Below are 21942 nucleotides of genomic sequence, written 5' to 3' on the forward strand. Positions count from 1 at the left end.
TGGCCATAGAGGAAGTGAATCTGAAGACCTCCGAATGGACCTTTATGGCTTCAGAGTTAGACTGGCATGTAGTGGGGAAAGATTAACTTCATATCCCATGATGCAGTGTACTGAACTTTTGTACTGCTCCTCATATTTTAAATGTTCTGACTATGGAAAAAGGTCTCTTGATACTTTGGAAGTCAACACAGAATTTGCATGGGTCAGTTATAATGTCTGCAATTCATTCTGATAACAGGTGCATTGACACAACAGTCTTTTGTGAGTCAGTCCCTGCGTGCAAATATTATATAGCCAAGTCCAGGTTTGACCATTTGATCACTGGCATTTTGTTCTGATCAACTCAGTGGCCTTGTTGTTTGAGTGTCCACCCGGATATTGGAAGGTTGGGAGTTCGATGCCCTGCTGAGTCATACCAAAGATGGGACCCAATGCGGCTCTGCTTGGCACACAGCATTGAGGAGATGGGGTTTAAGGCTCTGTGATACATTAGCGTCCAGGGGGTCCATCAAGCTGCCTCATGCTACAGAAACAGGAGATAGGCTCCTGTTCCTGTGAGCCGTTCCAACTTGCACACTCCAAGGCTTGTACAAGGTTAATGACTAATTACTTACTAATTGTGTTCTGAATCCTGTTAAATAGTCCAATAGCACCAAGGACGGTCTTAGTGCACCAATCCAAACAACAAACTCCAGGCACCAAGTAGGGCGCAAACACAGTCTTGTGTTACTGTCTAGGAACTGTGGGTGATGAGGTGATTTGCATTGATATCAGTCCCATTGTAGATGGTCTTCTCCAGAAACAAACGGTAATTCTGTATGTTAGGCTAAGTAAAGACGGTCACTCACTCCTCGCCAATGGAACTCAGTGCATGACCAGAGAGACTCAGCACGAGGTAAAATACTTTATTCATTTCAATAATGTAATGTTATAGGCTAATGTATTTAATTATACTGTCAACAGGTTAAACAAATGTTACTCAATTCTTTGTGTAAAGTTTTCTAGGTTTTGACATTATTGAGAATGCCCTGAAGTAAATATTGTTTTTAGGTTTAATTTACATTTGAACCCATTTCTATTTTGATTAACTCTTTCGATTAATAGAAACTGAATGACGTCTCCTGTCTCTGTCAGATGCAACCTATGAAAACAATGACAGGGACAGGCCTCTATTCGCTTGCTTGCCTTCTCATGATCAGTAAGGAACAATCCTGTTACCATTTTTTTTTAAATCAAGTTGTTTGTTATTACCTTGTGAGTATTATGGATTCTTCTTCCTCCCCATATCAAATGCTCTATGTATACCTCTCTCTCTTTCCCTTTATCCTGGCTCTCAATCTTCCATCCCTCTTTCCCTCCTCGCCCTCCACACTCCCTCTCCCTTTTCCTCTATCCGCCTCACTATTCTCTCTCTATCTCTCTCACCTCGCTCTCTCTCTCACTGAAGGCAGTGTCCGCTCTACCTGTGTTCCTTTGGAGTGTCTGAGGTGTGACATAATCCCCTCACCTGAAGTGTCTGGGAATCACAAAGCAGATGAGGGTAAACCCTTCACTTTACATATTACCCTGACATTTTCTTTCAAATCAGACCATTGTAGTATTCTAGCTTAGTGTTCCTGTGTTATCTAGATCTTTCTTGAAACTCCGACAAACTCTAACTATGGCTGCTCTGAAAATATTCATTTTTTTCGAACTCTCCCTCAGCCACCTGTGAACACCTGTGCTCTAACACTACCCAATGTCTCAATACCACTGGTCAGTATTAATTTCATATCAGTCAGTGTACTCACTACCTCCAATACATAGTTGAGTTCTCCATTGTGATATGGTGGTTGTAGAAATGTTAATTAAATATGAATGTACACAGTACCTGTCACACCCTGACAGTACCTGTCACACCCTGACCTTGATTCTCTATTTGGTTAGGTCAGGGTGTGACTTGGGTGGGAAAATCTATGTTTCTATTTCTTTGTTGCCCTAGTATGGTTCCCAATCAGAGGCAGCTGTTTATCGTTGTCTCTGATTGGGGATCGTACTTTGGCAGCCCTTTTTCCCACCTTCGATTGTGGGATATTGTTTGTGTGTAATTTCTTTCTGCACTGCATGTAGAGTTACGTTCGTTTTTGTATTTTGTTGTTTTTCTGTGTCATTTTAATAAAAGTAAAATGTACGCCTACCACGCTCCACCTTGGTCCAATCCATCTATAAATGATCGTGGCAGTACCAGTCAAAAGTTTGGACACACCTACTCATTCAAGGGTTTTTCTTTATTTTTTACTATTTTCTGCATTGTAGAATAATAGTGTAGACATCAAAACTATGAAATAACACACATGGAATTATGTCGTATCCAAAAAACTATTAAACAAATTAAAATATATTTTAGATTCTTCAAAGTAGCCACCCTTTGCCTTGATGACAGCTTTGCACACTGTTAGCATTCTCTCAACCAGCTTCATGAGGAATGCTTTTCCAACAGTCTTGAAGGAGTTGCCACATATGCTGAGCACTTGTTGTCTGCTTTTCCTTCACTCTGCAGTCCAACTCATCCCAAACCATCTAAATTGGGTTGAGGTCAGGTGATTGTGGAGGCCAGGTCATCTGATGCAGCACTCCATCACTCTCCTTCTTGCTTACAGCCTGGAGGTGTGTTGGGTCATTGTCCTGTTGAAAAACAAATCATAGTCCCTCTAAGCGCAAACCAGATGGGATGGTGTATCACTGCAGAATGCTGTTATTAAGTGTGTCTTGAATTCTAAATAAATCACATACAGTGTCAACAGCAAAGCACCCCCCACCATCGCACCTCCTCCATGCTTCACGGTGGAATCCACATCTGTGGAGATCATCCGTTCATCTACTCTGCGTCTCACAAATACATGGCGGTTGGAACCAAAAATCTCAAATTTGGACTCATCAGACCAAAGGACAGATTTCCACCGGTCTAATGTCCATTGCTCGTGTTTATTGGTGTCCTTTAGTAGAGTTTTCTTTGCATCAATGTGACCACGAAGGCCTGATTCCCGCAGTCTCTTCTGAACAGATGATGTTGCGATGTGTCTGTTACTTGAATTTTATGAAGCATTTATTTGGTCTGCAATTTCTGAGGCTGGTAACTCTAATGAACTTATCCTCTGAAGCAGAGGTAACTCTGGGTTTTCCTTTCTTGTACCGGTCCTCATGAGAACCAATTTCATCATAACACTTGATTGTTTTTGTGACTGCACTTGAAGAAACTTTCAAAGTTCTTCAAATTTTCAACATTGACTGACCTTCATGTCTTAAAAGAATGATGGACTGTCATTTCTCTTTGCTTATTTGAGCTGTTCTTACCATAATATGGACTTGGTCTTTTACCAAATAGGGCTATCTTCTGTATACCACCCCTACCTTGTCACAACACAACTGATTGGCTCAAATGCATTAAGAAGGAAAGAAATTCCACAAATGAACGTTTAACAAGGCACACCCGTTAATTGAAACGCATTCCAGGTGACTACCTCATGAAGCTGGTTGAGAGAATGCCAAGAGTGTGCAAAGCTGTCATGAAGGCAAAGGGTGGCTACTTTGAAGAATCTGAAATATAAAATGTTTTGATTTATTTAAAACTTTTTTGGTTACTACATGATTCCATGTGTGTTATGTCATAGTTCTGATGTATTCACTATTATTCTACAATGTAGGAAATCGTCAAAATAAACATCAACCCTGGAATGAGCAGGTGTGTCTAAACTTTTGACCGGTACTGTATATATCTGTCTCTCTCTGACAAAAATGTCTCTGAGATGACCAGAGACAGGGACTCTGTGCTGTCCTAATTTGTTTATCTCTGATATTCTCTCCTTCCTCTTTCAGATGTAGGGAATTGCATAAAAGGTATTGTACAGAAAGTGATCTAGTGGAATGTGACAAACAAACAAAAAAATCACAAAACTCTGGCTCCTATCTATGACAAACAATATATGTATTTTGTACAACTCTTTTTAACCCCTCTTTAACCACTCTTCGATTCAACAGATTTTGAAGTGTTTCTGAACACCAGTAATGGATTTGAAGTGGAGGAGGGTGATGACCTCACAATGGAGTGTGCCCACGACCTACCGGTGAGAGATCATGACCTGCTGGTGTTTGTCTGGCTGAAGGATGGGCTTCCCCTGGAGGGCGAGAACAATAGCACGGTGACCTTGGAGAGGATAGGCATAGATACCCCTGCCGAGGGGATATACACCTGCACCATCCAGAGTCCCTGTGGCAACTTCACCTCAGATCCAGAAGAACTTGAATTTAAAGGTAGACACACTCGCCAGTCATATTTGAGACTTGAAAAGTCTGTTTCTACTCATAATCAAATCCAATCTAATTGTATAGTCACATGCGCCGAATACAACAGGTGTAGTAGACCTTACAGTGAAATGCTAACTTACGAGCCCCTAACCAACATTGTAGTTTCAAAAAATACAGATAAGAATAACAGATAAAAGTAACAAGTAATTAAAGATCAGCAATAAAAAATAACAATATATACAGGGGGGTGCCGGTACAGAGTCAATGTTTTATTTTAGTTTTTGTTTTACCTTTATTTTACTAGGCAAGTCAGTTAAGAACAAATTCTTATTTTCAATGACGGCACCGGTTAGTTGAGTTAATTAAAGTGACTATGCATAGATGAAAACAGAGAGTGACAGTGGTGTGGAGAGGGAGGGGGGCAATGCAAATGGTGTGGGTAGCCATTTGACTAGATCTTCAGGAGTCTTATGGCTTGGGGGTAGAAGCTGTTTAGACCTAGACTTGGAGCTCCGGTACCGCTTGCCATGTGTTAGCAGAGACAGTCTATGACTAGGGTGCCTGGAGACTTTGACAATTTCTAGGGCCTTCCTCTGACACTGCCTGGTATAGAGGTCTCGGATGGCAGGATGCTTGGCCCCAGTGATGTACAGGGCCATTTGCACTACCCTCTGTAGTGCCTTGCGGTCAGAGGCCGAGCAGTTGCCATACCAGGCAATGGTGCAACCAGTCAGGATGCACTCGATGGTGCAGCTGTAGAACATTTTGAAGATCTGAGGACCCATACCAAATCTTTTCAGTCTCCTGACGGGGAATAGGTTTTGTCGTGCTCTCTTCATGACTGTCATGGTGTGCTTGGACCATGTTAGTTTGTTGGGGATGTGGACACCAAGGAAATTGAATCTCTCAACCTGCTCCGCTGCAGCCCCATCTCCTTTGTCTTGATCACGTTGAGGGAGCGGTTGTTGTCCTGACATCACACGACTAGGTCTCTGACCTCCTCCCTATAGGCTGTCTTATTGTTGTCGGTGATCAGGCCTACCACTGTTGTGTTATCAGCAAATTTAATGATGGTGTTGGAGTCATGGCTGGCCGTGCAGTCATGAGTGAACAGGGAGTACAGGAGGGGGCTGAGCACGCACCCCTGAGGGAGGCCTGTGTTGAGGATCAGTGTGACGGATGTGTTGTTACCTACCCTTACCACCTGGGGCGGCCCATCAGGAAGTCCAGGATCCAGTTGCAGAGGGAGGTGTTTAGTCCCAGGGTCATTAGCTTATTGATGAGCTTTGAGGGCACTATGGTGTTGAACGCTGAGCTGTAGTCAATGAACAGCATTCTCAAATCAGTGTTCCTTTTGTCCAGGTGGGAAAGGTCAGTGTGGAGTTTAATAGAGACTACATCATCTGTGGATCTGTTGGGGCGGCATGCAAATTGGAGTGGGTCTAGGGTTTCTGGGATGATGGTGCTGATGTTAGCCATGACCAGCCTTTCAAAGCACTTCATGACTACAGACATGATTGCTTCGGGTCGGTAGTCATTTATTCAGGTTACCTTAGAGTTCTTGGGCACAGGCACTATGGTGGTCTGCTTAAAACCTAGCCTCCCACCTGGCCAACATCCAGTGAAATTGCAGAGCGCCAAATTCAAAAACAGAAATACTCATTATAAAAATTAATAAAACATACAAGTGTTATACATCGGTTTAAAAATCAACTTCTTGTTAATCCAACCACAGTGTCAGATTTCAAAAAGGCTTTACGGCGGAAGCATACCATGCGATTATCTGAGAACAGCGCCCAGCAGACAAATCATTACAAACAGTTACCAGCCAAGTAGAGGAGTTTCACAAGTCAGAAATAACATTAAAATTAATCACTTACCTTTGGTGATCTTCATATGGTTGCACTCACAAGACTCACATTTACTCAATAAATGTTTCTTTTTGTTGGATAAAGTCCCTGTTTATATCCAAAAACCTCAGTTTTGTTCACTCGTTTTGTTCAGTAATCCACAGGCTCAAACGCAGTCACAACAGGCAGACGGAAAATCAAATAGCATCCGTAAAGTTTGTAGAAACATGTCAAACCATGTTTATAATCAATCATCATGTTGTTTTTAGCCTAGTTAATCGATAATATTTCAACCGGACAATAACGTCGTCAATATAAAAGGTAAACAAGAAAGGTGTGCTCTCGGTCGTGCGCATTAAAAACCTCTGGGACACTGTAGGGTCCACTCATTCAGAGTGGTCTTACTCTCTCATTTTTCAGAATACAAGCCTGAAACTATTTCTAAAGACTGTTGACATCTAGTGGAAGCCATAGGAAGTGCAATTTGAGTCCTAAGTCAATGGATACTGTAATGGCATTCAAAACTACAAACACAGAAAAATCCCACTTCCTGGATGGACTTTTCTCAGGTTTTCGCCTGCCAAATCAGTTCTGTTATACTCACAGACATTATTTTAACAGTTTTGGAAACTTTAGAGTGTTTTCTATCCAAATCTATTATATGCATATCCTAGCTTCTGGGCCTGAGTAGCAGACAGTTTACTTAGGGCACACTTTTCATCCGGAAGTGAAAATAGTGCCCCCTACCCTAGTGAAGTTAAAACATTTTGGTATTACAGACACAGACAGAGAGAGATGGAAAATGTCAGTGAAGACACTTGCTGGTTGGACAGCACATGCTAGCAGTACACGTCCTGGTAATCCGTCTGACCCTGCAGCTTGGTGAATGTTGACCTGTCTAAAGGTCTTACTCACATCGGCTGCAGAGAGGGTGATCACGCAGTCTTCTGGTACAGCTGGTGCTCTCATGCATGTTTCAGTGTTATTTTCCTCGAAGCGAGCATTGAATTTGTTTTGCTCATCCGGTTGGCTTGTGTCACTGGGCAGCCCTCGGCTGTGCTTCCCTTTGTAGTCTGTAATGGTTTGCAGGCCATGCCACATTCGATGAGCCTCAGAGCCGGTGTAGTACGTCTCGATCTTAGTCCTGTATTGACGCTTTTCCTGTTCGTCGGATGGCATAGCGGGATTTCTTATAAGCTTCCGGGTTAAAGTCCCGCTCCTTGAAGCGGCAGCTCTAGCCTTTAGCTCAGTGCAGATGTTTCCTGTAATCCATGGCTTCTGGTTGGGGTATGTACGTACGGTCACTGTGGGGACGACGTCATCAGTAAACTTATTGATGAAGCCAATGACAGATGTGGTGTACTCCTTCCTCAATGCCATTGGAGGAATCCCGGAACATATTCCAGTCTGTGCTAGCAAAACAGATCATAAATGGATCCGTCGATGTCAAGGTATTTATTTTTAGTTACTACTCACTAAATGAGCCTGGTGTGACAGTTACAAAAAAAAATAGTGTTCAATAAAATTCCTGAATTGCAATAACACCCTGTGTTACTTCCTCTGTCTCCCACTGGGCTGTCGCTCTGTCTGTCCCTCTGTGCTTTCCCTCTGTCTGTCAGACCTGACAGTGGTGATCATTGTGATCTGTGGTGTGTCTGCTGTGGTGCTGGTCCTGTCCCTGGGCATGGGCATCAAGATCATGCTGAAGAAGGACTTTGGTGAGTCATTCACAACAAGAGAAACAATGAATAAAACAACCGTAAATGTGTAACTTTGCATGTGACGAAAGCTCTTTCGCTCTCTCTCCAACTCTCTCTCTCTCTCTCTCTGTATATATATATATATATATATATATATATATATATATCTTTTTTTCTCTCTACAGCGAAGACCAAGACCAGGATGCAGCATAATACTCAGAACATACGGAACACCGCCAACACAACAGAGTAGGGTTTCCTTTTTCCCAAAAACCTAGCCATTTTCTTCCTGAGAAAATTGCAAGCCTTTCCCGGGCATCCATGTATTCCCGTTAAAACAGGAAAGGCTTTTTAAAAGCATATAAAAATCTGATTCACTGTAAATGGAGAAAGATACACACGTGTCTAACGGTTTCTTGCTCTATTTGTTGCAATTTAAAGGTCCAATGCAGGCGTTTTTATCTCAATATCAAATCATTTCTGCGTAACAATTAAGTACCTTACTGTGACTACTTTAAATTAAAATGGTAAAACAGATACAAAATTAGCTTTTTACCAAAGAGCAATTTCTCAAGCAAGAATTTTGCTTGGACTGTCTGGGAGTGGTCTAGGTGGTGAGGGGAAACTGAAAATGTGCTGTTATTGGCAGAGAAGTTTGGAACTCTCTTTCGTATTGGTCCATTAACTAATTTACCGCCTGGTGATGTCACCAGGTGGGCCAAAACTTTTTAAAAAATGGAATTATCATAATTTTCACAAATTCACAGTATTATTCGAAACTCTAGGAAATCACGTTTTTCTAGGCCTTAAATCAACATAAAGTCCCTTCAAAGTCACCACACTGTTTCGTTGATGTTGCCTAGTTTTAATGTAGGTCTATGAAGCACTGTCGGCCGACTGATAACATATTGTTACAGCCTAGTGAAAATTATGGTCATAACCATGTCATAATATGTATATAGCTGACATAACTTGTCATAAGCTGTTATAATATGGTCATAACACTGTCGTGACACTTATATTTCGGCCTGTTGTGACATATATTGCGTTATTTTATGACTGGTTATTATGACACCTAGATAAGAGTGTCCAAACCCACAGAACCTACCGCACAAGGCAAAACATTCAATTACACCATAGCCTACATGTCTACAATACGTTTATGTTATATTTCTAGGTTGAAATTGACCATATTAAATTATCATTGCAATGGAGCACACATTGATGTCAGACATACACCTACCGCAATGCTCTCTTGCTAATGACTCGGATGAATGCAGGAGCAGATTTCAGGAACAGGACAAGATACCCTCTTTTTGACTGATGACATAAGGGCCTATCTGTCTTATATTTGATATTTGATATGTATTAGCGTTCCCATTAGCCGCTGCAAAGGCTTCAGCTACTCTTCCTGGGATCCACATGAAACATGACATAAGACATAGTACATAACATTATTAGTCAAGGACTTAACTACATACATGTCAAATGTAACACATTTCAGTCCATACACACAATACCTAGGACAAATACATAGTACAGTGTAAATTACAATAAAATATAGGTCGAATCTCTGTCTCTTCACAGTCCCCTTTGTGCAGTAAGGTGTTCTTTTAACCTGGTTCTGTTGCGAGCTTGAGCTATATGATTAAGGTGGTCATAATGCTTCTTGACAGTGACATAAAGTGTATTTTGTTAGTCCAGGTAAAGTGACACAGGGAGGTCATAATGCTTCATGACAGTGAGTATAAAGTGCATTTTCTATGTTATTTAAAATATGATGGGGGAAAAAAACACGACTGTAAAGAATACATTACAACAACAACAACAAACAATGAACAAACCTTCAAACAAAAGGAAACCTCTTGGCAGGGAAAAACTGAATAAATGTGTGTTTTAACACTCTTATGTAGGTTTCATAACCAGCCATAAAATAACACAATATATGTCACAACAGCTGTAAATATATGGGTCATGACAGTGTTATGATCAGTGTTATGACAGGTTATGACAAGTTATGTCAGCTGTTATGACATATTATGACATGGTTATGACCGAGTCATGACGTGTTATGACACTGGGTGTCAAGTAAAATGTTACCAAATTTACATTAGTCTTAGTCTACCTTTGACTGAAAGATGTCAGCCAGCTTTTTGGTCCTTTTCTCTCTCCTTACACCTGGCTATCAGGGGAATTTGCGACAGTTTGGGCTGTTTGCACTTAATGATACCTTTTGGCATGACATATCCAATGCACCAATGTAACAAACAAATAAGCAAATAGTAGCGGAGATTCAGAACCGTGGATAGCAAACAACATGGAACAAATGTTGCAAATGTCCATTTCCTTGAGCACTTGTGTGGACACAATGTAGGGTTGTCAGATGTTCTGTTAACAGTGAGTAGCCACAATTGATATTTCCAGCCTCTGCCAGTGCAGAGGCCTGAAATCTCATAATACCTGTTACCGGTATTAAACCACACAACAGAAGTATTTGGCTATTGACCAGGTCCAGAGAAACATACATACCTATTCAGTTTTCACTTGTTTATGCCTCTGTATCTGTGCATGTAGTAGACTTTACCTTGAGCCAGAAAACAAAGGTTAAGTCATCAAACAAACCTGGATATTTCTGTCTGTCTCATTCCAGACTTTCAAAGTACTTTAAAAAAAGGAATAACAATGTTTATTTTCTTGTAAATGTATTTAATTCCAGCCTAGATTATTTTCACCCTCCACAACTCTTTCTAATATGTGTGTTTGTTCCATCACTTGTGAGAAATTGCATTTAATTTAATAAACAAGTAAAGATTTGAAAATATGACTATCAGAGTTTTCTAACTCACACGCGTGTGCGTGTGCGTGTGCGTGTGTGTGTGTGTGTATGTGTGTGTAAGAGGCCTGGCCAGGCCAGGGAGGCTCTATTGTGTAACCAAGCGACGGGCTCTTAGCAACCAGATTAGCCACTCCTACTGCACAGCGTCTCCATTCAGTGGAGTAAAAGCACCAGGAAATGCTGTAATCCTCTCTCGGGCCTATTGCATGTAATCCTACTGCCTGCATATAGGGACACTGTGTGTGCTCTCTTTATTTATATGGGTTTTGGTGTGAGTGTGAATACTGTATGTGTTTGTGCGCGGGAAGAGAGAACAGTGGGTATGTGTTTGCAGTACCATATGGTAGTCAGGCTTAATTTTGTGTGTGTGTGTGTGTGCGCATGTGTGTGTGCGTGTGTGTGCGCCTGTGTGTGTGCGTGTGTGTGCATGTGCATGTGTGTGGTGGAGTGTCAGTTAGGCTGTTTCTTCAGTTTCCTCACTAGCAGGTGGCTCAGAGATAATCCAAGTAAAGCTCCAAGTGGGGATGGAGGGATGGACGGAGGGAGGGAGGGAGAGGGGGTTGAGGGTGACTGTGGACAGAAGACGAGGGCTAATTCCGGTCTCCTAATCCTAGTCCCAAACCCCCCTCCCCCTCTTTGACTTTTCTTCTTCGCCGACCCAACAGTGCTGAGCAAGCTAATGTAGGGAGACAACTCGCCGACCGTCACACACACACTTAGTCATACACACACCAGGGTTTTTTAAGAGGAAGAGGCAAAAGCAGGTGCCTTATTGTCACCCTAACTAACAGGTGACCTATCCTGGATAGCAGTTGGCGTACCTGTTGGGTTTAGCAGAGAATGTAGCTGCAGCCTATCGGCTACACCACACAACACACACACCACCATGGGAGAAGCTACAAAGGTATGTGGCCTAATATGGAGGCTTCTAATGGCTCGTCGTGTGTTTGTGTGACCGACAGGAAATAATTGGAGTGTTCTCTTGATATGAGTGAGCTCCACAAGAGTGTTAGCAATTTATTTTGTAATGAATGTTCGGTCTCATCTGTATGTATAACTCAACAAATTGGGCTCTGGTTGGTAAAAAAATGTCACTGGTTGAATAAGTGGATCTGGCCTTAACTGTATATTTCATTGTATATGTAATGGTGACAAGCAAAAGTGCTCATTGTCAGGAAAGAGTCTTACTGGCAATGTTGGTGAATGTTCTATGTGTGTGGTTGTCCTTGTTGGGTATGTTTAAAAAAAAATGTTATATACCTGTGTGTTTGTGGTATTCTTTTCAGTAGTCAGAGAGTCTGGTTGTGGTATTCTTTTCAGTAGTCAGAGAGTCTGGTTGTGGTATTCTTTTCAGTAGTCAGAGAGTGTGTTTGTGGTATTCTTTTCAGTAGTCAGAGAGTCTGTTTGTGCAACATGCATTAATCTTATTATATTAGTCAGTAGGCTATTACATTAATGGGGCCGAAATAAACGCTACTGCTTTTCTAAATGAAGTGGCAGATTAAAGCTTACACAGGAGCGATAGGGAAAGAGAGGAAGAGAGAGAGAGAGAGAGAGAGAGAGAGAGAGACACTGTGAGAGCGAGCAAGAGGGATAGATAGAAAGGGAGGGCGAGAAAGGGAGTCATCGTGCTGTAAGTCAACTGTTTCAAAGAGACAAGGCTTTGACAACATGCCCTCATTTCTTAGGTCAGGGGCTTACTTAGGTTCTAAACATACAATGTGTGTCATAACAAGGTGTTTGTTGTACTGAACCCTACTGGGGGGGGGGAATGCAATTTGGTTTCTGTAGATTGTCTCATAAACCACACAGCATGTCATTAAGTGAATGGAAATTATCTGAATGGAAATGTTGCCAGTCATTCCCGGGTGGCGCAGTGGTCTAAGGCATTGCATCTCAGTGCAAGAGGCGTCACTACAGTCCCTGGTTTGATTCCAGGCTGTATCACATCTGGCCGTGATTGGGATAGGGCGGCGCACAATTGGCCCAGCGTCGTCCGGGTTTGGCCGGGGTAGGCCATCATTGTAAATAAGAATTTGTTCTTAACTGACTTGCCTAGTTAAATAAAGGTTCAATAATTTAAAAATCCCTCCATCCGTGTACTTCCTGTTTTTTCCCTCTGATGATTATGTAAATGCGGTGGAGCATGCTCTACTAGTGGCCACTAGAAAGGGGGCTACTAGGGCCTATCATGCAATCAGAATATACAAAACCTGAGGGTTTTTTTGTCATCAGCTACAAATCGGATGGATGGATAAATGGATGCATGCATGCATTTCATTCAACACCTTGAAATTGATATGATCACATTATAATAAATTGTAACTTTTCCATAGTCAAGTGTGTTGGGATTGTTATGTTATGGTAAATGAACTACGGTGTCAAGTAGTAATAAAATTAACAGAATTTTACTGAATTGTACTATGTCTTCCTCAGGGCTTGCTCTCGGTCCTTCAGAAGTTGAAAGGGACCACAGAGAGTGTGGAGCTGAGGATAGTTCTACTGGGTCTGGATAATGCAGGCAAGACCACCCTACTGAAGAGCCTCGCCTCAGAAGACATCAACACTATCACACCCACACAGGTCAGAAGGCATCACACACAGACATACACACAGACATACAATGCACACACACACACACCCAAATATGTCTTACTATACTTGCGAGGACTGTCCGGGGACCAACAATTGATTCCCATTCAAAATCCTATTTTCCCTAAACCTAACCTTAACCCCTAACCCTAAACCTAACCCTAACCATAACCCTAATTCTAAACCTAACCCTAAAACCTAACCCTAAACCTAACCCCTAAGCATAAAATAGCATTTTTACAGGTGAGGACCAGCAAAACTTGAACAGAAGTCTTGTGAGGACTTCTGGTACTCACAAGTATAGTAAAAACGCGTACACACACCGATACACACTCTCTCTCTCTCTCCTCCCCTCTCTCTCCCTCTCTCTCTTGCTCTCTCTTACTCTCACAGCATGTAAGACACCATCACATTCACGCATATACACAGCTATAGCATTACTTCACACTTGCACTTGTCTTTTCCTACCACCACTGAAATGCACTTACACCATGACTGTGATATTTGGTTGTCTCACCTAGATGTCTTAAGATAAATATACTACCTGTAAGTCGCTCTGGATAAAAGTGTCTGCTAAATTACTCAAATGTGATGTAAATGTACTATCAACAAAACATCACATCATCCCGGCACAGACAAAAGAGAATGACTCCAATGTAGCCGTGGCCTCTGGGACCAGGGTTGGGAATAAGGTAGAGGAAAGGTGAAAGAGCAGGGTGGACTTCAGTGAGAAAGCAGGATGGTAAGGATTGGCTCAGCAGGTAGCATGCTGGTAGCATGAGGCTGAGGCCTGTCTCTACTGAGGGATCATGTTGTTACACAACCTCTCACTGCTGAGCCAGACAGAGGCAGTGTTCTGAAAAAGGCTGTGGCCCATGTCAGGACAACACTTCCTCTTAGACATGAAAAGCACAACCCTGGTTGAGCAAAGTTGTTGTGGTTGTCCTTTGTTCACAGGTCTATGTTTAAGTCTTAAGTCTCGTTCATTCCCTGTTGTTCTGACAGATTTTTTGGTTGAGATCACAGTGATGAATGGTGGGCTTGACTTGACTTTATTTCATCATTTTAGCTGCTAGCTGGGTAGAGGTCCTCAACAACAGCTCTCTAATGAAATGTCCTGTCATATAGTACTAACCCTTGGTTTGTGTTTGACACAAGGGCTTTAACATTAAGAGTGTGGCCTCACATGGCATGAAGCTGAACGTATGGGATATCGGAGGACAGAGGAAGATCCGTCCCTTCTGGAAGAAATACCTTGAGAACACAGACTTACTGGTGAGCACCTCTAACAGGGTCCTTCAGATCTACTGCATTCTGTCTCGTGATCCTCATGTTGTGATCAATAGTAGCTCATTAAGGTAAGGAGAACTGCTATGCGCAACAGTCCCATGATATGAATGCTGTGGGTCTAGAGGATGATATTGCATGTAGTAAATATGTCATGGCTATGGCAAAACGATTCTTTTGATCACTATATGTCTCCTGGCTCTTTTAGATGTTTATAGTTCATTATTTTCGACTTCCAGATCTATGTCATAGACAGCGCAGACAAGAAGCGGTTTGAGGAGACGGGACTGGTAAGCATGGCACACCTCATAGCTGTAATAGCTGTCTGTAATAGCTGTATGTAATAGCTATCTAGCTGATGTGATTACATTCACAGTTTTATCTCGTTGATTACAGCCCCATCTCATTGTCTGATTATGTCTAATTACATAGTTGTCACTGATCTGTATCTGTGCGTTGAGTTCTCTTTATTGCTCCCTCTCTCTCTCTTGCTGTCTCTCTCTCTCTCGCTCTCTCTTTAGGAGCTGGAAGAGCTGATCGATGAGGAGAACTTAAAGGGTGTGCCAGTGCTCATCTTTGCCAATAAGCAGGACCTGGCCACGGCCTCACCCGCCAGTGAGATCGCTGAGGGACTCAACCTGCACACGTACCGGGACCGTCAGTGGCAGATCCAAGCCTGCTCAGCAGTGTCAGGGGAGGGAGTACAGGTCAGTACTGTTAAACTGGAATTAGACCAAATGATTGACTGGTTGAGGTGCATATTAGTTAGAATCAGGAAATCAGTATATTCTTCCTGAAGGTTTGTGTAGCACTAATCAGAATGACCGAAAACACCTGAACATGTTCCAAAATGTCCCTGCTGATGAGATTTGAATGTAACCATATTTTCCTCCTCACTCTGCTCTGTTTTCGATCACCACAGGATGGCATGAACTGGATTTGCAACAACATTGTAAATAAGAAGAAATAAACTACCAGCCCTACTGTATCAATCCTCATTTTCACCAGAGAGAAACATACCCAAATATTGTATTTTTACACTGTCTGGTTATTTTATTACTGCAATGTGTGTGTGTGAGATATTATTTTAAATGGTGCTCCAATGAAAGAAGAATACTGGCCCTAGAATTTTAAGGAGAGTTTTTTTTTAATATATTTACAAATATGCCCTATGTGAATATGCTGTAATAAAATGATCAAATTTACTTAAATTAGCATTATGTCCATATCCTGTAATTTCTGTTTTACCCCATGTCTGGAAGCTTCACTTGGAGAGTCTCTGTGTTTTCCTATGTATAATATTACACATATTGACATAAAGATGTAATAATTTTGTTTGAGTCAGTCAGTCAGTTCAGTAAACACCAGAGTAGCGTATGTGTAAAGTATGTGTGTAATGTACAAGTATTTGTGTTTTGAGATTTTGAGATTTTTTTTTTACATTAAAAGCGTTAGTCATATTTGCTTCTCAGTCTATTTGGTTTCAAACCCTTGGTCAAGTATAAGCGTCAAAATCATATTCAATCACTCCTGCTCATGGAACACCTCAGAGTTTTTAAAGGCCCAGTGCAGTCAAAAACATGATTTTCCTACATCTAATATATATATATTGTACCTTTATATAACCAGGCAAGTCAGTTAAGAACAAATTATTATTTTCAATGACGGCCTAGGAACAGTGGGTTAACTGCCTGTTTAGGGGCAGAATGACAGATTTGTACCTTGTCAGCTCAGGGATTTGAACATGCAACTTTTTGGTTACTAGTCCAACGCGCCAACCACAAGGTTACCTTGCCGCCCAGTTCAAGTCAGAAGTTTACATACATCTTAGCCAAATACATTTAAACTCAGTTTTTCACAATTTCTGACATTTAATCCAAGTAAAAATTCCCTGTCTTAGGTCAGTTCACATTCTTTATTTTAAGAATGTGAAATGTCAGAATAATAATTGAGAGAATGATTTATTTCTTAAATCACATTCCCAGAGGGTCAGAAGTTTACATACACTCAATTAGTATTTGGTAGCATTGCCTTTCAATTGTTTAACTTTTCCGGTAGCCTTCCACAAGCTTCCCACAATAAATTGGGTAAATTTTGGTCCATTCCTCCTGACAGAGATGGTGTAACTGAGTCAGGTTTGTAGGCCTCCTTGCTCACACACTCTTTTTCATTTCTGCTCACAAAATTTCTATAGGAATTGAGGTCAGGGCTTTGTCATGGCCACTCCAATACCTTGACTTTGTTGTCCTTAAGCCATTTTGCCACAACTTTGGAAGTATGCTTGGGGTCATTGTCCATTTGGAAGACCCATTTACGACCAAGCTTTAACTGATGTCTTGAGATATTGCTTCAATATATCAACCTAATTTTCCTGCCTCATGATGCCATCTATTTTGTGAAGTGCATCAGTCCCTCGTGCAGCAAACACCCCCACAACATGATGCTTGCCACCCCCATGCTTCATGGTGGGGATGGTGTTCTTTGGCCAAACAGTTACATTTTTGTTTCATCAGACCAGAAAACATTTCTCCAAAAAGTACAATATTTGTCCCCAAGTGCAGTTGAAAACCACAGTCTGGATTTTTTTATGGCGGTTTTGGAGCAGTGGCTTCTTCCTTGCTGAGCGCCCTTTCAGGTTATGTCGATATAGGACTCATTTTACTGTGGATACAGATACTTTTGTACCTGTTTCCTCCAGCATCTTCACAAGGTCCTTTGCTGTTGTTCTGGGATTGATTTGCCCTTTTCGCACCAAAGTACATTAATCTCTAGGAGACAGAACACGTCTCCTTCCTGAGCGGTATGATGTCTGCGTGGTCCCATGGTGTGTATACTTGCATACTATTGTTTGTACAGATGAACGTGGTACCTTCAGGCACTTGGAAATTGCTCCCAAGGATGAACCAGACTTGTTGAGGTCTACAATATTTTTTCTGTCAATAAGAGGCACTAAGTTTGAATGTAGGCCTTGAAATACATCCACAGGTACACCTCCAATTGACTCAAATGATGTCAATTAGCCTATCAGAAGCTTCTAAAGCCATGACATAATTTTCTGGGATTTTCCAAGCTGTTTAAAGGCACAGTCAACTTAGTGTATGTAAACTTCTGACCCACTGGCATTGCGATACAGTGAATTACAAGTGAAATAATCTGTCTGTAAACAATTGTTTGGAAATATTACTTGTGTCATGCAGAAAGTAGATGTCCTAACCGACTTGCCAAAACTATAGTTTGTTAACAAGAAAGTTGTGAAGTGGTTGAAAAACAAGTTTTAATGACTCCAACCTAAGTGTATGTAAACTTCCGACTTCAACTGTGTTTCCACACTATGAGGTTGGAGTAATACTGTGAAATTGATCAAATTATCATAATGCCATTTTAATGTAACAGCTGCATGAAAATACCACCTGGAATTTCAGCCTGTTTTGTTGGGATGTAGTTTTGGCCTGCCTGGTGACATCGCCAGGCAGTAAATTAGTTCATAGAGAAACAAGAAAGAGAGTTCCAAACCTCTCTGCCAATAACAGCTAGTTTTCAATTTCCCCCTCACCACTCAGACCACTCCCAGACAGTCCTAGCAAAATTCTTGCTTGAGGAATTGCTCTTTGCTAAGAAGCTATTTTTGATTATTTTTGACCATTTTAATTGAAATCAATCAATGTACGGTATTTAATTGTTCCCCTGAATTTATTTGATATTGAGATATCCAGTATATGGATGGAGATTGTCACACACCCCTCTCGCGGAGGTACTTGGCCATGTCACACACCTTCTTGTTGACTATGCCGCCATGCACCCCTCGTTTTCCCATCACAAACACCAGAGCCTTGGTCGTCAGGGCAACCGTGAGAGCCAAGCTCTCGCTGCCTTTGGTCCGGATGTCAATGAATAGGATCTCTGTCTCAGGACCTGTCATATGGTCTCGTATCACTGCCATCTTCCGACCTCCAACGCTGACCCCCTCCTGCAGGAGACTTCCTCTGTCTTTGCCCACCAGAGCCTCCACCTCCGGTGGGCAGATGGCAGCCAGGACACCTCCAGGCTTGGAGGCCCACACGGCCTTGTTGTCGTACAGGCCAACGATGGCTACGTCCTCCACAAACTTCTCCTTCAGAGTGGCTTTGATATAGTCCCTCCACTCTGCCATCGTTGTTCAATCAAGCAGCTGACAGATGGGTTGTTTGTTGACAGTTGTTTTGACTGTTCAGCTGTATCTGGCTTTGTCGTGTTGACAGTACAAAGCAAAGCTTGATTGCTATCAAAATGTCTAATTCTGTGTTACCATAGCGATAGAATTTTTTGATAAAGGAATTTCCATAGCAACCTGTATGCAGATCAAAGCCTACGGCTAATGAAAGATGCTGTGGCTGACTAATATCTATTTTTGCAACAACATCATCCTTGGCCACATGGTGCTGAAGCCAACCTGTGTGGCCAACAGATGGCAGTATTGGAGAGGATGAAAATAAAGTCATGCTTCTGTGATTTGAATCATTGATATGCAGGGAGAGACTTTGGTTGTGACACATAATCAGAAGCTGAACCATCACAAGATTAGCCTCTTAAATCATGTGTGAAGCCTGGCAAGCCTTCATGGTGATGACTCCGTAGGAGATGCAAAAATACCTCATCACCTGTTCCCTACCCTACACAGTCCTCTAGTCTAAGCCTCATCCCACATCAATTTATTGAACAGTCCATTCTACTATATGAAAGTGGGTTTTACTTAATTTGAAGGGAAATGGGTAGAGCTATTTTTCCAGTCTGCCTTCTCCAAATTGAGGTGATTGTGTTGTGTACAGAAGAGAGACAGGTTTTGATTTGAACGTTTCGGCCTACTGTTGGTGACTCGGCATGATTATTTTCCCCAATATGTGTTCGAATGGTGGTGATGTCACGCCTCTTAGCAAGGAATGGTTGTCATGATGACCTTCCCCTGTTGGCCCCTTCACTTCACCCATCTCCGTCTTCCTCAACAGGCTGAAGCGCAGACCGTCTAACTGTTGAGATGTTTGAAGCCACAGATGCCTGTAGAACAACAAACACTCCCCCCAACTGAGCTGCCACCAACACGAAAGAGACAAAACTTTAACTTTGCTGGAGTACTGAAATACATCGTAATGAGATGTTTTGAAACATTACAGGGTGTGTTGTAAACACCATTAAATCAAGTGTTGTGCAACACCTTGCCAGGGACTGGGAGCCCGACCGGAAAGGTTGAAAACTTTATTTTAGTGTTTCGAGTTCTGTTTACGGTAGAATTCGATACCTTCAATTTTGGTGTTGTTTCCTCTTTCCAAAGCTTCTAAACACTATTATCAAATCAAATCAAATCAAATGTTATTTGTCACATACACATGGTTAGCAGATGTTAATGCGAGTGTAGCGAAATGCTTGTGCTTCTAGTTCCGACAATGCAGTAATAACCAACAAGTAATCTAACTAACAATTCCAAAACTACTGTCTTATACACAGTGTAAGGGGATAAAGAATATGTACATAAAGATATATGAATGAGTGATGGTACAGAGCAGCATAGGCAAGATACAGTAGATGGTATCGAGTACAGTATATACATATGAGATGAGTATGTAAACAAAGTGGCATAGTTAAAGTGGCTAGTGATACATGTATTACATAAGGATACAGTCGATGATATAGAGTACAGTATATACGTATGCATATGAGATGAATAATGTAGGGTAAGTAAACATTATATAAGGTAGCATTATTATGGTGTTTCAAATCCTGTCCAGTGCAGAATTAGATCACTTCTTCAGGAGTATTTTCATATTTAACACTGATTTATGTATATGATCATTTGCCAGTTTAACCTGTTTTGGCAGGCATTGTTGAGCACAGTGCTCAATCCACCATCAGAGATTGTATAGCCAGCACTGCAGGATACTGTATTTGCCTCTACCATTAAAAGCTGGATATGTGGGAATGGGTTTATCTCATCTTTCGAATGTAATTTTGCCTGACTGTTTTGATATCCATTCAACATGATCCATTACACCTCATAACAACCCACTGGGCACACCACGTCATTTCAACGTGGATAATTGGGTAATATTTGGTTGAGATATTGATCAATGAGATTACAACTTAAATTCACCAGCTCAAAAATAGATTATTTTTCCATGTAGATTCCATGTCACAATACACTGACAAATGACATAGAAAAATAGTTGTGTGCCCAGTGTGTGCCCAGTGGGAAGCTGCTTAATACTAATATACAATAAAAGTCTGTTGTGTAAAAGTCTAAAAATGTGAATTTACCCACAATCCTCTAAAAACAGAGCTACGTGGCAAAATAGGAAGTGCAAGAAGCTTAAAACCAGACTTCCAATGAGTTAAAGCACATCATTTTCTCAATCTTTGGTTATCCTTATTAAAGATACTTACATTTTGAGCAACATATTAAGTCAGACTTCATCTGAATTCTTTGGGTAAAATGAAATGAGCAAAATCATTGAAACGGCTTGCATTAATTTTTATTAAGTATATTTTGGTTGTTTATTTTTTGGGGTCAATTTCAATTCACCCCAGAATAATTATTTTAGAATGTGGGTGTGTGGTTGAGTGTGTAAAATTACAATTAAATTCCAATTAAATGTACCATCTTACTGCCACATAAGTCTGGGGTGCAATTCCTGCTTCCGCCTGTCCCACTTTCACTTCTTCTCTGTCTCCTCCTGTTTCTAATCTGTCTTAATAAAGCACTGAAAAAAATCAAGGTGTAATTCCACTCCAAAAGAATATTCTCCATAGGCCCTTACCATCAATCAATATTTGAGCCATAAAGCATTTGCATTTCTTAACCATTTGATTGTGAGAATGTTTTTTGTGTTTTGATGTTGCCTTTTACATGCACTGAAACCCCAAAAGGTATTCTCACGAGACTCTCTTAAAAAACCCAACATTGATATTGAAGCACCACTTTGGGTGTTTCAGAGTACTTCTATTATGTTTTAAAACACTTTCTGTGTATTATAATGCTTATATTGGGTTTACATTCAAACACTCTCCAAACGCCTGGTCTCTGGTTAAGTGCAGTACTGTTTATGGATTAATTTCAAAATCATGTACAGTGGAACAAACCGGCCAATCAGCCATGACAGCAGTCCCCTACCTCACTTCCAGCGATCCTCTGCCACCTGCCATGACCTCTAACCCCGTCTTGACCCCGGCCTCTGGTTGGAGGAGGAGCACATGCAGGTGAACACCATCCTGATCGTCATCAGGCCAGAAGAGAACTGGCCACCCCTCATTGCCTGGTTCCTCTCTAGGTTTCTTCCTAGGCTTTGGCCTTTCTGGGGAGTTTTTCCTAGCCACCGTGCTTCTACACCTGCATTGCTTGCTGTTTGAGGTTTTAGGCTGGGTTTCT

At 41.5% G+C, this 21942-nt stretch overlaps 3 protein-coding genes across 3 annotated transcripts; 2 read left to right on the forward strand and 1 right to left on the reverse strand.

Moving 5' to 3' along the window:
• Nucleotides 1-821: 821 nt before the first annotated feature.
• LOC112220614 lies at nucleotides 822-8828 on the forward strand. Its single transcript, XM_024382457.2, has 8 exons — nucleotides 822-895; nucleotides 1135-1198; nucleotides 1448-1540; nucleotides 1705-1755; nucleotides 3856-3876; nucleotides 4018-4290; nucleotides 7754-7852; nucleotides 8020-8828. The coding sequence occupies exons 1-8, from the start codon at nucleotides 872-874 to the stop codon at nucleotides 8085-8087; spliced, it is 693 nt and encodes a 230-aa protein (XP_024238225.1). The 5' UTR covers nucleotides 822-871; the 3' UTR covers nucleotides 8088-8828.
• A 2412-nt stretch (nucleotides 8829-11240) lies between these two features.
• Nucleotides 11241-16009, forward strand: LOC112220761 (ADP-ribosylation factor-like protein 3). The gene is made up of 6 exons (XM_024382635.2): nucleotides 11241-11574; nucleotides 13107-13253; nucleotides 14421-14537; nucleotides 14789-14839; nucleotides 15071-15256; nucleotides 15472-16009. The coding sequence occupies exons 1-6, from the start codon at nucleotides 11557-11559 to the stop codon at nucleotides 15517-15519; spliced, it is 567 nt and encodes a 188-aa protein (XP_024238403.1). The 5' UTR covers nucleotides 11241-11556; the 3' UTR covers nucleotides 15520-16009.
• Nucleotides 16010-18248: 2239 nt separating this feature from the next.
• On the reverse strand, nucleotides 18249-18740 carry LOC112220615 (profilin-3). The gene has a single exon (XM_024382459.1). The coding sequence runs from the start codon at nucleotides 18697-18699 to the stop codon at nucleotides 18280-18282; it is 420 nt and encodes a 139-aa protein (XP_024238227.1). The 5' UTR covers nucleotides 18700-18740; the 3' UTR covers nucleotides 18249-18279.
• Between the last annotated feature and the right edge of the window lie 3202 nt (nucleotides 18741-21942).

This window comes from Oncorhynchus tshawytscha, linkage group LG21 (genome assembly GCF_018296145.1).
Source record: "Oncorhynchus tshawytscha isolate Ot180627B linkage group LG21, Otsh_v2.0, whole genome shotgun sequence".
NCBI lineage: Eukaryota > Metazoa > Chordata > Actinopteri > Salmoniformes > Salmonidae > Oncorhynchus > Oncorhynchus tshawytscha.

What these genes read in the sequence shown, in the direction of transcription:
- LOC112220761 (XM_024382635.2), top strand. An exon ending in GGTTTGAGGAGACGGGACTG is followed by an intron (nt 14,840 to 15,070) that starts GTAAGCATGGCA and finishes CTCTCTCTTTAG; the next exon opens with GAGCTGGAAGAGCTGATCGA. An exon ending in TGTCAGGGGAGGGAGTACAG is followed by an intron (nt 15,257 to 15,471) that starts GTCAGTACTGTT and finishes CGATCACCACAG; the next exon opens with GATGGCATGAACTGGATTTG.
- LOC112220615 (XM_024382459.1), bottom strand. Translation starts at nt 18,699, where the DNA reads ATGGCAGAGTGGAGGGACTATATCAAAGCCACTCTGAAGGAGAAGTTT.
- LOC112220614 (XM_024382457.2), top strand. Translation starts at nt 872, where the DNA reads ATGACCAGAGAGACTCAGCACGAG. An exon ending in CCAGAGAGACTCAGCACGAG is followed by an intron (nt 896 to 1,134) that starts GTAAAATACTTT and finishes TGTCTCTGTCAG; the next exon opens with ATGCAACCTATGAAAACAAT. An exon ending in GAATCACAAAGCAGATGAGG is followed by an intron (nt 1,541 to 1,704) that starts GTAAACCCTTCA and finishes ACTCTCCCTCAG; the next exon opens with CCACCTGTGAACACCTGTGC.